At 45.9% G+C, this 14,809-nt stretch overlaps 1 protein-coding gene, 1 long non-coding RNA gene and 1 other non-coding gene across 6 annotated transcripts; 2 read left to right on the top strand and 1 right to left on the bottom strand.

Annotated features, from left to right (window-relative positions):
* Positions 1-630: 630 nt before the first annotated feature.
* PRMT5 (protein arginine methyltransferase 5) lies at positions 631-9,520 on the bottom strand. 2 transcript variants are annotated; one of them, XM_011233336.3, is made up of 17 exons: positions 9,366-9,520; positions 8,564-8,682; positions 8,173-8,258; positions 7,872-8,006; positions 7,374-7,486; positions 7,179-7,228; positions 5,554-5,717; positions 4,917-5,078; positions 4,666-4,743; positions 4,516-4,574; positions 4,305-4,427; positions 4,043-4,218; positions 3,256-3,365; positions 2,913-3,006; positions 2,620-2,736; positions 2,342-2,406; positions 631-1,182 (listed from the first exon to the last, which is right to left on the bottom strand). In XM_011233336.3, exons 1-17 carry the CDS (start codon positions 9,473-9,475, stop codon positions 1,030-1,032), a joined length of 1,914 nt encoding a protein of 637 aa, XP_011231638.2. In that variant the 5' UTR covers positions 9,476-9,520; the 3' UTR covers positions 631-1,029. The 2 variants fall into 2 exon arrangements, with proteins under 2 accessions (XP_011231638.2, XP_011231637.1); XM_011233335.3 differs by lacking the exon at positions 8,564-8,682 and having other exon boundaries at positions 9,366-9,488.
* Positions 9,521-9,731: 211 nt separating this feature from the next.
* On the top strand, positions 9,732-13,588 carry LOC109490672. Of its 3 annotated transcripts, none has more exons than XR_002144035.2 (3): positions 9,732-9,903; positions 12,614-12,803; positions 12,921-13,588. It is a non-coding gene; the product is annotated as an uncharacterized LOC109490672 (long non-coding RNA). The 3 variants fall into 3 exon arrangements; XR_002144034.2 differs by having other exon boundaries at positions 9,734-9,903; positions 12,640-12,803; XR_004622159.1 differs by having other exon boundaries at positions 9,737-9,903; positions 12,664-12,803.
* Positions 9,831-9,903, top strand: TRNAR-ACG. Its single transcript has one exon. It is a non-coding gene; the product is annotated as a tRNA-Arg (tRNA).
* Positions 13,589-14,809: the final 1,221 nt, after the last annotated feature.

The raw sequence follows: 14,809 nt of genomic DNA on the forward strand, positions 1-14,809 counted from the left end.
ATACTCAGATCTCTAACCAGAAAGAGAAGGACCTGATGCTCACTCACGTTCCAAGGGCTTCCAGAATCCCCATACTTTAGTTGCCCAATATATCAGCTGCCAGAAACATAGCTGGTTAGAACATCGAGAGAGCCACAGAGTCGGAGGACCTGTGTTCCAGTCTTGATTTGAATACTAACATTAAATCTTTGTGTCAGTTTCAAATTCCTCCTCTGTAAAATGGAGAATTGGGACTCACTACTTCCAACGCTAACCATGTGACTTTATTCAAACAAAACAGATGGATTCTTGCTGGAGATGCCTGCATGGCTTCCAGCTTCCCTCCCAAGAGGTAGCTGGCAGCACAGTAGCTCAGGAACGTGGAAGGGAAGCTGGCTTCATTCACTACTCCCGTCTTTCTCCACTGGGCCAATCTTTTCTCCCCAGAGAAAAGCCTAATCTCAGGTCTCAATGGACAAGACCTCTTTACAGCTGGTCAGAAAGACCTACACCGAGGAGTCCAAGAGTGACCATTAAGGTTCCTAAATAGGAAACAAAGTGAGGACGCTTTGGGTCTTGGATAAAGGCATAGATCTGAATACGCCTAGATTTAAGTAAGCTGTGGGAAAGCAGAGGCACAGGGCAGCAGGGTTGGAGCAGGAAAAGGCTGTAACTTCACTTTATTTGTATTTCCTCCCACACAAAACCATCATAACAGGAACAGAGATGGGCAGGGAAAGGGCTGGAAATGTGTTCAATCCACGTTCTCAGGGCTATTGCAGGGAGCGCTTGAGGCCAAGTGCCTGTTGGAGTAGCTTCGATCCAGCACTAATTCCTCCCACCCTGGCCTGAGGTCTTCACAGATTGGTGGCTTGAGCCCTGCAATCAATTCTCATCCTTTGCCCACCTTGGTGTAAGGCAGGAAAGCAGACTGAAATGCTCCACGCCGGTGGGCAAAGGGAATCACAGCCCACAGACGTACTGCACTTTCTGTGCCACAGGAGCAGAACCGGAAGCTGCTTCCAAGGCTCTGAACACTTGCGGGCAGGGCTAGAGGCCAATGGTGTATGAACGGCCTGTGGGGTTGTGAATAGCAGAACAGACTGGTGCTGTCACAGCCCACTCATACCACACCTTCTTGGAATTGCTGCATCGCCAGAAACGCACACAGATGGTCTGGCCTTCACGTACCGTAATGGGCTGCTGCAAGAAGAAAGACAGGGAGGTTCAGGGTAGAGCTAATGAACTGTATGTGGCAATGTACTACTGAGCTAAGCGTGGAGAGAAAAGGATAAAACGTGATGTTCCAACCCTCCCAAAGTTTGTTGGAAGTCTTTCAGAATGAATAATCAGAACTGAACTGTCAGCCATTGAACAGATAATCAAAGTGTGATGAGTGCCGTGAACGTGCAGAGAACATGCGCTAAAGAGCACCTATGAGAGGGAGTGTGCACCTAGTCCTGGTGGTCAGGGAAAGCTATCGGACAAGAGGAATGTTTAAGGGGACATGGGAGATAAGTTAGCTGGCTGAAGAGATAAACAAAGAACTTTCCAGACAAAGGAGAAAGGTGTGAAAGCCTGAAGCAGGAAAGAAGACAGGGTATTAGAGTCATGATGACCACGGAGTAATGTACAGATTTGTGGAATCATCATGTTGTACACATGAAACTAATACAACATGGTTAATTATACTTCAGTTAAAAAAAAAAAGGTCCATAGGGCTGATGCAATGTAATCAAGGAGACAGTAGCTGAAAAGACAAGCCCAAACTAGATCACACCAAGTCTTACAATGTTAGATCTTTATCATGAGGGCAGGAAGAAGTCATTGAAGGGGTTTTTTGTTTTGTTTTGTTTTTTTAAGATGTATTTATTTATTTATTTATTTGAGAGAGAAAGAGTGCATGTGCACAAACAGGAGGGACAGGGTGAGGGAGAGAGAATCCCAAGCAGACTCCATGCTTAGTGTGGAGCCCAACGCCCACACTGGGCTCAATCTCAGGACCCCCAAATCACAACCTGAGCCAGAAGCAAGAGTCAGACACTTAACTGACTGCGCCACCCAGGCAGCCTGAAGTTGTTGAAGGGTATTAAGCGTGACAGAGATATAATCGGATTTGGGTTTTTAAAAGATGACTCTTGCTCAAGGTAGAGACTGGACAGAAGAGCAGACAGAGGAGATGTGGGGAAGTCAAGCAGAAGGGCACTGAAGACATCTCAACACCTACAAGAGGGATCCAAGAGCATGTGGGGGCAGTAGAACACGGGTCACAGTCAAGCAGCATCTTGAGAGTAGAGGAGGGGCAGAACACCAATGGCAAAAGTTATTCCTTAACCCACTGAGTGTTAAAGGTGATTCCTACCTTAATGGGGAAGAGGATGGGAAACCATGAGAACATCCCAGGAGAGTGAGTCTCTGGACGGATACCTGTGTGAAAAACAATAAGGAAAAACACTGAGGTCTCTGTGACTCTACTTTTTGCCTGGATTGAGGGGAATGTCTTCTGTGAACAGAGAAATAAGTAATCAAAGACCTACATTCACGGATTCCTGGGCTCCCTGTGACTCTTAAGTGAAACATGTTCATAAGCTGCCCAGATAACACCCTCATCCCCTGCCATCCACTGCCCCCGACACTCACTCAGGGTGATGTCCTGGTAAAGCACAGTCTCAAAGTAGCCTGCAAAGCCGTGTAGCACCGTGTTCACCTCCACGGGAAACTGCAAGGTGCAGTAGCGGTTGTTGTCAATCATAGGATCTGTTAGGGAAGAGATGTGTGGATGACAAGGGACCAGAAGCTCTAGACAGCCTGGTAAAGCAAGAGCAAGAACTAACAAGGAAAGCTTAGAGAGAGCAGACCCAGGATAGCAAGAGAAGAGACCAAAAGGTAAGCTCTCACCCATCCAGTCAGAGGACAGCCACGCAGGAACCCACCTCTGTTGGGATGGCTGAAGGTGAAACAGGGCTGGGGTGCAGATAGCTGGTGGAAGTTGTGTAGCCGAACCACATAAGGCATCTCAAACTGGGCCTGTCCCGAGAGACCGAGCAAGAGCTGGAGAGAATAGGCAAGACATACCCACTCTCCCAGGGAAAGAAGCCTGAGCCTCCGGGACACAGAAAAGGATAAAAAACATTTTCACTTCAACCACTTTCGCACATCCCCATTTCCTTCCCCTCTTCATCTTCTCCAGTGGAAGAAAACAGTTGATGCAATATAGGGGGGAAAAAAAAGAGGACTAAAGAGAATAGAGTTCTCCAGAAGAGAGTGGCTTTTTACCTCAGGGTCTCGATCCTTTTCCCGACAGGCTCGGACCTCATTGTACAGCTTAGAGGAGGAGATGGGAGCCAGAAAGGAGGTGTACTCCCCAGGGATGCTCACACCGTCATCTGCAGAGCAGGAGGGTCAGAGAAGTTCCCAAGGCATGAGGATGGTGTGTCTGACTAACTGAAGGTTCAAACCTCCAACATCAAAACAGACCAGGCAGGGGCACCTGGCTGGCTCAGCTGGTGGAGCATGCAACTCTTAATCTCAGGGTTGTGAGTTCAAGCCCCATGTTGGGCGTGGGGCCTACTTAAAAAAAAAATTAAAACAACACAAAACCACCCCAAAAACAGACCCAGGCTGCTCCATGTTTTCGCATTCCCAGGCCAACCTACTCCCAACTCCTGTCATGGGAGATTTGAATTCTAGGTTAACTTACAAGATTAAAACCGGAAAGAACTTAAGATATTCTAATCTAGTGGTTCTTCTGTGGGGTCATAAAAAACCTTTGAGATCTGGATAAAAGCTAAGCCCAAGGTACATCTCATGTCAATGCTGGGAATCCACAGACCTCAAGACTGAGAATCTCTGCTCCAGTCCACACCTTTCAATTTACAGATGGGAATGCTAAGGTTCAGAAAGATTACTTCATGTGCTAAGGGCACTGACCCAAATCCAACCTTGCAACCTCTTCCACGGCTACTGCCCTACCCAAACCCCCCCACCCAACCTGCCGCAGCCTTCCTAGCTGATAATCCTACTCAGTACGACCCCTACTCAGTACGACCCAGCCTGGAAGCACCTTTTAGGAAGTGTTGGGCTCCATCCAGGCACTCAGGTGATAGTTCATTGTCAGCAAAGGAGCCCAGAAGCTCACTGACGATGATGTCTGCTTTCTCTGGAGCCACCCATTCCCGCATGTCCGATGAGACTACTGTCACCTGGCTTCCCCATTCTTCAAACTGCCAGTTCTCTAGCCTAAGATAAAGATAATGCAAGTGAGGACACTGATAAGAAAAACTGGCACTGGAGACAAACTTCCCAGCATGGAGGTTGCTACTCACGTCACCACAGCATTTGGGTTCTTCTCCACAGCATACAGCTTTATCCGCCGGTCAGCCTGCTTGGCTGCCCGCAGGGAAGCGTTCACCAGGGGACCCCGGCCTGCTCCCAGCACCATTAGCACCCTAAGAAAGAAAGGGGAAGGGTCAAGCTGACTCAGCAGATAAAGAAGTAGGTATGCAAATCTCTGGGATTATGGGGAAAAGCACTCACTGGACATTGGTGTCCTTCTCTTCATCTGGCACTCGATCTAATAGACATTTATAGATGGCCTGGGGAAGGAGGGAGAGAAGAACTCTGACTATAATCCCATCTTTACCCAGGTCATCCCGGCCCTCTACCTGACCCGGACCCACACTATACCTGCTGATATTGAGAGTATTTGATGGGGTCCTTTTCAAATACTTCGTATGTCTGAGATTCCAGATTGTCCATCAGTGGCTGATGAATGAGAGGAAAAAGGCAAAGTTAGCCAGCCAGTTTCTGGCAGGGGCAATGTATCAGAATACCAAAACCTTTCCCACTGCCTCCTGAGCTTTGGCAGGATTTTACGGCACCTACCACCAGAGACATTTTCCCCATAGCTCCCTCCTCTCAGTGCACTCCAGACCCACCTGGAGTGGGGACTGCAGATAGTCTTCATAGCCCTTGGCAAAGAGTTCGTAGGCATTGGGTGGAGGGCGGTTCTGGCTCAAGTATTCCAGGTACTGGAGGTAAGAGCAGAACTCCTTCTCTGAGTGGTGATTGGTGCCTGTGATGATGAACTGCACTTCCAACTGTGAAAGAGGTCAGACTGTCAGATGCAGTCCTCCAACCAAGATTCTGGGATACTGTTATGGTTTATGGCCAAAGAGCCCTAGCATAAAATAAGGCCTGGACCAGCAGTCTTCCCAATTAACAAATCCCTCCAGGGATCCACTAAACAGCATAAGGCCTCGATAAACTCATAAAGCCCTCCTATGTCCTTCCTATGTCATATAAGCATCATCGTGGCTCAAACAGCCCTGTGGATCCTCGCGGTAACATCTTAAATGAAACCTGTGAAGTTCTCATGAGATCTGGTTCCTTTTGAAATATTTCTGGGACTCCTACTGCCATTTGCCTCTTTGTTCTCAAGACCTCCAACTTTGCTGAAACTGCTCTCCAGAAACCAAAGAGGAAAAGAATCAGCCCCACAGGAAAAAAAGCATCACACGTATGTGAGTAAGGCAAGAGGATTAGCTGGAGTACCTTTGAAACCCTACCACCCACCTTGAGGAGCCGGAAGACCAGCCTCTGGTGCATCTTAGAAAGAACAGGAAATCCCTTCTTATTGGTCAGGAAAATGCTGGTGGGGAGAATGGCTGCTTTGATGGGTTCCCCAAGCCAACGATCAATGACATGATTAGATGGAAGGTCAGCCCCAATTTCAAGAGCTACACAAAGGAAAAGAAAGACCAGTTACCTCCTGGTAGGCAAGACGGCTTTCCTTCGTGATTTTTTGTGCAAGATCTGTTTACTCCCTCAGAGCAAGGCAACTGAGGCAGAGAGAGCAGCAAAACTGTCCAGTAGCCAAGTATACATGAAACTCCTGATTCTTTTTTCTTAATTGTATCCAGCTTTACTAAAGATACTTTTCATAAACAATCACGTATTTCAGGCAGAAGGTGGGCAGACAATCCTCAACAGTATACAACTATTTTCAAACTCCCTCAGTAGACTATGAAAATCAGAGAGCTACTATAAAACCCAATGAAGTCTTCATGTGATGCTCTGAACAGGGAAAGTTCAGAATGAGCACTGACAGTTCACATTTAGCATGCTGTTTAACAACTTTTCACAAGCCGACGCTGACTTTCAGGAAATCAAATGAAAATGGCAGAATTTTCAATCTGAAGATCCACCAAGCTAAAAAAGGAACTCTTTTGAGGGATGCCATCTCCATGGTGACGCTGCAAAGTCCATATTGCCTGACATACTGGGTGTTTTGGGGTCAGGTTCCAACGGGTCCCTGGATTTAAGGGAGTCAAGTCTATGCTGAAGACAGAGAGGGAGAAGAGGATGTAAAAAATGAATTTTAGGGGCGCCTGGGTGGCTCAGTCATTAAGTGTCTGCCTTCGGCTCAGGGCGTGATCCTGGCGTTCTAGGATTGAGCCCCACATCAGGCTCCTCCGCAATGAGCCTGCTTCTTCCTCTCCCACTCCCCCTGCTTGTGTTCCCTCTCTCGCTGAATGTCTATCTCTGTCAAATAAATAAATTTTAAAAATCTTTTTAAAAAAATGAATTTTAATTTTTCCACACCAGAAGACATCTTTGCCAAGGTGGCTAATGTATGTCAACATCAAGGAATCCCTCCTCCTGGGAACCAAAGGAAGTTTCTCAAAACTATAAGGGAGGGGCGCCTGGGTGGCACAGCGGTTAAGCGTCTGCCTTCGGCTCAGGGCGTGATCCCGGCGTTATGGGATAGCCCCACGTCAGGCTCCTCTGCTATGAGCCTGCTTCTTCCTCTCCCACTCCCCCTGCTTGTGTTCTCTCTCTCGCTGGCTGTCTCTGTCTCTGTTGTATAAATAAATAAAATCTTAAAAAAAAAAAAAAAACTATAAGGGAAAGGTGTCCCCCCCCAGTATTAATCTAGCTTCAGAGATCTTCTACTAGTGACATATGCCTTTCCCCCAAAACAACAATGAAGTGTTCTGTGTGCTAACAATATAGCTTTAAGAAAAAGTAAAACAAAATTCTGCATTTTTATGAAAATTGATAATATTTCAAACTGTAAAGTCACCAGAAGTACAGTTATCAAAAATGTACACACTTCACTTGGCATCTCTGAAACTCCTCATTCTTATTCACAGGAGGTCAGAGAAGGGAAACCTATCTCTGGACCCTTGTGGACTTACCCACTGCAATCCTCTTGCTATAGTCACACAAGGTCCGGAAGTTGTGCCACCTGTCCAGGGTCAAATACAGAAAAATACAGTTAAATATATATGGCCCACCAATCACCATAGCTGGAGGAGACCACCCTATAGGCTTTACTGTGTACTACCCCTCCCCCTCCCCTTTGCCCCTGTACAGCAGGAAACCAGACATACCACATCCATGTCTTCTCCTCTCCACTATACTCCTCTGTGTGTGTACTTGGTGCATTCTCAATGATATCATCTCTCAGGTCCTCTGGAGCCACCAAGGGTACCCGCATCCAGAACTGCACATGAACAAGCACGCTATTTAGAATTCTATTTTGAACTCATTGGGTCCAGAAAGTTTCCTTCAATTATCTTGATCCAGATCTCAAGTTAATCCTTTTATGTTTTCCCAACTTGTGATTATATGTACACATACTCATATCTTGTATGTAATCCTTATGTAAATATCAGCCCTGTTCTTTATTGCAACTCTAAGTTTCTAGAAATAATTGTACATTCTGTATGTTTTCTACCCCTCTGCTTACTACTTTTAGATGGTGGTAGGCAGTACTGACATTTCAGTTCTGCCAAATGCACCCTTTACTGAATGGCTAGGAACAAGAAGGTAGCTAGCACAGCCTGACTACCATAATATGCAGCAGGAAATGGAGCCCTCAGCCATACCATGGATGAGTGGTGGCCAGTGTGGATGTGATTGGTCAAAACTCTGGCCAAGTTTGTGTTATCTTCCTGATTTAGGGGCAGCAGGAAAGCTGGAAGACCCAAATATGCCCCAAAATTCAGCTCCTGTAACATGGCCTGCAATGGAGATAAGAGGAAAAGGTTAAGAGCTAGCAACCCAAATAGCTTTAATTGCATTATATTAGATTTACTAATTATGGGAGGAAAATACTGCTCTCTACACCCAGCCAGATTACGGACCTGATCTCTAGAAAAATCCAGTGGAGAGGTTAAACAGTCTTACCGCCTCAGAGTTCCTGCGGATCTTCTCCACTTTTGAGTCTGGACGAATCCATGGAGAAAGCTTTCCCACAATTAGCGTATTCCAGTCTGCACTCCCCCCATCCAAGAAAGACAAAGACTAAATGAGGTTCAGCACTTTACTTGTTCAACTTCTAGTTCTTAACAGGGAATAGAGAGTAGAGATGAGAGACAAAGACTTTTTCTATCACAGATGTGGGAAAGCCTGATGCAGAAAAGACTAAGGCTTTTTAGCAGGTAAGCAAGAAGAAAGTAATCTATGTCCCAGGACTAACAAATATATCCAAGTCAGGAAAGGAAGAGAATGAGGGCACTGTTAAAGCAGAAGTTGTTACTGCCTCTAATAATTAAGGGGCATATGGGATGGTCCCTACCCCTTCCTGACAGCAGTAGGTCTGATCGTGTCTGGGGGCCCGGCCGATTCTTAGCAGGTTCCTGAGTGAACTCCCTCTTGAAACGCGGGTGGAAGACAGGCATGCAGAGGAAATCAAACCTACAACCGCGACAGACCCAGAATCGTCATGTAAAGAGAGCAGCAGTGCCCAAAGATCCAAGCAACTGGATTAGACTATCTCAATTCTGCACAACCCTTTCAGCTACCATCAGTCACCCGACTGGACTGCTGAGTTCAGCCCACCATGGGGCCTATCACTTCCGCTGCACTGTGCCTCAGTTTCTCCCCAAAACACAGGCATGGAAAAGGAGAAAAGATAAAAACACACGCCAAGTGGATTTTCTACTCTACTGTCACCGGTTTTCCAAGACTGTCACATCCAGATTTGCCCCAGTACCGCCCAGGCCTTACCCCTCAAGGTTTATCTCGTCTCTCCCTAACCCTCTAACACTACCCCCCAACTCCACTCTTAGACTATAATTCCGCTCTCCGGGGCCCTGAAGGTCTGTAGTCCCCTTTTTGAGTTTACCTGACAACTCCCCTGACTTTGGGGCTCCGTGACCATACGCCCCAGCAAGTTTTTGTTTGTTTTTTGGGGTTTTTTCCCCCCACGATCCAGGGCCTAAGGCTTCTCCATCCTCCCCTAAGGAGTAATGGTTTCTCCCGCCCTATCTTACCCACTCCGACCCCCTCACCCCTGCCTCTCAGGGGATGACTAGTCTGTCCCTCTTCGTCCCCGAGTTCGGAGCCCGCATTCCGCTTGCAGAGGTCTGGGCCCTCACCCCTGCTTGGCCACAGCCCCCAAAGTGTCAGCTATTTCGGGGACGCAGTTCAGGTCCCTCCCGCTGGACACGCGGCTCCCACCGGCACCTCCGACCGCCATCGTCGCCATCTTTTCCCTCGCGCTGTCCACGCCGGGATTCCTTGATATTAGCAGCCAATCACAAAGCCAGAAAAAAGCCCGCGGAAGGCGGGACGAGTCGTCTTAACAACCAGAGCATCTTCCACTGCTTCAGAGCTGGAGGCGGAGGGGTGGGGAGTGGCTCTTTCCGCCAATCCGCGGGCTGCACAGTGACGTACGACGTGGCTCCGGAAGATCCGCCAATCTCAGGGTCTGGTTCTTGACGAACTTCAATCTCCCAGAATGCTTTGTGCGTTCATAGACCTTCGTTAAGGGACTACACGTCCCATGAAACCCTGCAGTATAAGTTTGAAGTATTATTGCTGGGCCTTCTGTAATTGTCTCGGGGCCAGTGGCGCAATGGATAACGCGTCTGACTACGGATCAGAAGATTCCAGGTTCGACTCCTGGCTGGCTCGGTGAGACTGAGGTTTCTTTATTGCTCTACAGTCTTAAGCAGCATCTTTTAAGTCTCCCTTCCTCTCCTTACACTTTCAGAAGTTTCCTTGTTACGTTTTCACGAGTTCAGTTTTCACCTCTTAATTTGAGTTCTGCAGCCATCTTATGTCAGCTTTTCCCGTTAACTAATTCAGAGGTGGTTCCTGTGTCAACTGCTTGGGTCCCTCTAAACCCCGAGAAAACCGGGTTAATGGCTGGTGCTCTTAAAATGGGCCTTAGTATATTACAAATAGATTGTGGCAACTCAGCCTCTAATTCCTCATGATTCTATATCTCAAACACAAAAGGTAAATAAACACACACAGACACATCACGTTCATTCGTAGTGAGGCATTACAGCGGAGAGGAGTCATGAACTAACTGCCTGGCGGAGGCCTGGGAAAATATCTTCATTCTTGTTAGAGGGACGGAACGAAAGGAGAGAAATGAAGCAAGGAAATACACAGGGAAGAGAAGGGGAATACCTGAAGGCAGGGAGCCCAGAGGTGTTGAGGACCTGGCAGCGGAGATGGAAAGGAGAACACAGCACAAAAGGCCCAAAGAAGGAGGCGTCGACAGAACTTACGGATTGCCTGGCAGGGAGCCGTAAGAAAGAGGAATCTGGGTTCTGGCCTCTGTGAGTGAAACAAGAAAGAAATGGGTTTAGGGAGAATCAGAGTTCGGGTTTGGAAATGCTGAATTAATTGGACGCCTAGGGGGCGCTGTGTAATAGAGAGTTGGACGAAGGGTGAGGTGAACCAGACAAGATTTGGAGATGGCCAGAAGAGAAATAGTGAAAGAAGCCACAAGATTGAATGAGATCATCCTGGCCGGTCCGGGACAAAGTCCTCGGAAACCTGGTAAGGGTGTGGATAGGATAAGCTCTAAAGAGCCCTGGGTGCAAAGTAGTGCTCCAGAGGGATGAAAGTCCAAAAGCCAAACAACTTAAAACGCCTATGAAGCCTAGAGGGGTTGGAAGAGCTTTTGTCCCACCTTAGTCTTCATTCGTTTCTTGCAGATATTACTACTACAGCTGCTACAACAACAACTACTACTACTAGGTTTTTGTTTTTTAAGATTTTATTTATTCATTTGTCAGAGAACACAAGTAGGAGGAGTGTCAGGCAGGGGGAGAAGCAGGCTCCCCACTGAGCAAGAAGCCTGATGCAGGACTTGATCCCAAGATCTCCGGATCATGACCAGAACCAAAGGCAGACAGGCAACCGACTGAGCCACTCAGGCATCCCTAGGCTTTATTTCTTTTCTTTCTTTCTTTCTTTCTTTTTTTTTTTTTAAGATTTTATTTATTTACTTGACAGAGAGAGAGAGAGACTGAGAGAGGGAACACAAGCAGGGGGAGTAGGAGAGGAAGAAGCAGGCTCCCAGCAGAGGAGCCTGATGTGGGGCTCGATCCCAGAACGCCGGAATCACGCCCTGAGCCAAAGGCGGACGCTTAACGACTGAGCCACCCAGGCGCCCCTATTTCTTAAAACAGTTTTAGATTTACACAAAAGTTGGGCAGATAGTACAGTAAGTTCCCAAATGCCTTCCCACAGATTTCTCTGTTATCAACATCTTAACATATATGGTACATTTATTACAATTCATGGACCAATGCCGATACATTATTATGAACTTTAGTCCATAGTTTATTCAGATTTTCTTAGTGTTAACCTAATATCCTCTTTCTGTTCCAAGATCCTATCCATGATACCATATTACATACAGTTGTCATGTCTCCTAGGCTCCTCTGGGCTGTGTCAAGTTTCTCAGTTGTTCCTCATTTTTAATGGCCTTGATAGTTTTGAGAAGCACTGGTCAGGCACACTATAGATGCCCCTTTACTGGAATTTGTCTGATTGTTTTCTCATGATTAGACTGGGATTATGGGTTTGGGGAGGAAGATCACAGAGATAAAGTGTCATTTTCATACTATCATATCAATAATATATACTATCAACGTAATTTATGACTGTTGATGTTGACCTTTATCACCTGGCAAAAGTAGTGTTTACCAGGTTCCTCTACTGTAAAATTACACTCTCCCCACCTCCTTCCATCCCGTGCTCATTGGAAGGAAGTCACCGTGTGCATCCTACACTTAAGGAGTAGGGAGTTATGCTGACCCTCCTTTAGGGTGGAGTGTCAACAATATTTATTTGGAATTCTTTCTGCGGCTCTTATGAGTAGGTGGTTGTCCACAGGAAGTGGGTGAGTGCTCTACCAACATTTTAAGAGGTAAAAAAGAGTTTTGAGGAGGACTGCTTGTTCTCTGCCCCAGCTGTGCCCAACCAAAGTCTACATTCAGAGAAGACTTATTAGATGTTTCTTCTTCAGAAGCTAATTATCTGGGTTGTGGACCATCTGTGCTCCTGGCATCTTCCTCCTGATGTCAAGCTGGTGGCTGCTCTGTTGGTTGTTAACTAACCCATCCATGGGTAAGAGGGAGGGAGGAATATCTATGAAACAGTAATGTCAGTTTTGCCATCGGTTAAAATAATTTTCAAGAGAACTTGTGCAAAACGAGCCTGGAATTTCTGACTGGCCTTAAAATAACTTCACATGGGCCGAATTTCATTTGTCTGGGATGTCTTTGTTTTTTCATTCAAAATGGCCTCAGCTCTGTGGCAAACGTGATGCTGAACAGTTCCCAGTAATTCCGCAACACATTGCTCTCCGCCTTTCCAACAGCACTTTCCTGTGACTTCTAAAAACAGCAGGTACTGTGGGTCTGCCTGTAGGAGCCGGAGAGAAGCAGAAGCGAAGGAGCTCCTTGGAAAGGACTTGGCCGGAAGCATAAAGTCAGAGTTGGTGAAGTCTGTCTTCTGTTCGGCCTCCGTCTGCTCTGCCCTCCGTGCTGAACTCTTGCGCTCAGAAGCATGTAAGTCTCTGGTGGAAGGCCTACTGAATGCAAGCCTTTGCTGGGATGAAAACGTAGGGAGATGGTAGGACAGGGGCAAATACCCTGGGTGAGAAATAATGGTACTTTCTCCAACAGGAGCCAGAGACCAACAGGCAGAACCTTGGCAACTTTCTGGAAAGGAAAGAGTATCCCCTCGCAGATGATTCTCCCCTTGCCCCTCTACCCCTCCCCTCACATTCCTCACCTCCAGGCCCAGTTCTTTAACCGGATCCTGTTTTTGTGACCTTGTTCAAACACCTCCAGCCCACTGTAAACACTCCCTTCATCCCTGGTGCTCGGCTCCTCCCTCAGCACTTGCCTCCCTCCTCAGCACCCCTTCACTCACCCCTGTGCCTGCCCAGCCAGCTAGACTCTTCAACACCAAAATAATGGCCCGTTTGACCCTCCTACTGCTCCAAATTGCTTCTGTACAATCAAGGCTGTCCTGCAGCTACCGAAGTGGCAGAATTACTGAGGCAAGATAATCGCTGCCGATTTGCATTCTCTTCCTTGTCAGCTCTATTATACAGTGTTTGTCTGTCAGAATGAATAGAAAGTAGAAACTGTTCTGGAACACAGAAAAAGATGGAAAACTACCCGATTTGTTTATGAAGCTGAATATCAAAACCTGTCAGAAATAGCATCCCCCCCCCAAAAAACCCCTATAGACCAATCTCCCTTATGACTGTAAATGTAAAAATCCTAAAATATTTAAGATTAACACATAAAAGTCAGCAGTATTGTAACATAATAATTACATACTACAACCAATTCGGGTTTAATCTTGGGACTTAAGACAGGATTAGGTATTAGGAAATTTATTTATATAAAAGGTCAAAAATAAACCAAACAAGAAAAACATCTGATCATTTTTAATAGTCACCAAAGAAAACATGGCAAGTCAATTCCATTTGCTATAAACACTCCTAGTAGTCTTAATATTCTTCATATATATGGGGCGCCTGGGTGGCACAGGGGTTGGGCGTCTGCCTTTGGCTCAGGGCCTTTGGCTCAGGGCGTGATCCCAGCGTTCTGGGATCGAGCCCCACATCAGGCTCCTCCGCTGGGAGCCTGCTTCTTCCTCTCCCACTCCCCCTGCTTGTGTTCCCTCTCTTGCTGGCTGTCTCTATCTCTGTCAAATAAATAAATAAATAATCTTTAAAAAAATATTCTTCATATATAAACACGTGTGTGTGTGTGTGTATATATATATATATATACATGAAGTCAACAATTTATGTAAAAACAAGAATGTCTAGCTTCATCACTGTGTTATTTACTATTTTTCTGAAGTATCAAACACAATAGGCTGGAAATTTTTAAAAAAGGGTTATAACTTTTGGAAAGAGAGAGACAAATTTATCACTGTGCACAGATGATAGGATTGTATACATAGAGAATCTATGAGGATCAATTTTAAAATGATGAGAATTAATAATAGAATTCAGAAAAGTCACTTGATACAAGACAAATACAATACAAATCTGTAGCCTTTTAAATGCTGAGAATAACCAGTCAGAAGACATAATTAATACAAATATCCCAATAACATGATCATTAAGATCAGGTACTGTGGAGCCAGGTGGTTAAAGCTCTGTTCATCCACTTACTAGCTACATGAACATAACCTCTCTGGCCTCAGTTTCCTCGTCCATAAAATGGCCTCAGTTTCCTCGTCCATAAAATGGGATAGTTCTTATCTCATAAAGCTGTCAGGAGGATTAGTTAAGTTTAAATTAGTTAAAAATAGTAAAACATTGAGAACCTACCCTGCACATAATAAGCCTTCAATCCTGTGATTAGTTTTTTCCTCATTCACAACGCTAACAAAAATGCTGCTATAAAATACTTAGCTGGAACCTTCCTGCAAAATGTGAGGAAACTACATAAAGAAAATTACAAAGTTGTGCTGAGAGATACAATGAAAGACAGAAAAAAATGGAGAGACAAGCCGTGTTCTGTAAAAAAAAAAAAAAAAAAGAAAT

This window comes from Ailuropoda melanoleuca, chromosome 20 (assembly GCF_002007445.2).
Source record: "Ailuropoda melanoleuca isolate Jingjing chromosome 20, ASM200744v2, whole genome shotgun sequence".
In the NCBI taxonomy this organism is placed as follows: domain Eukaryota; kingdom Metazoa; phylum Chordata; class Mammalia; order Carnivora; family Ursidae; genus Ailuropoda; species Ailuropoda melanoleuca.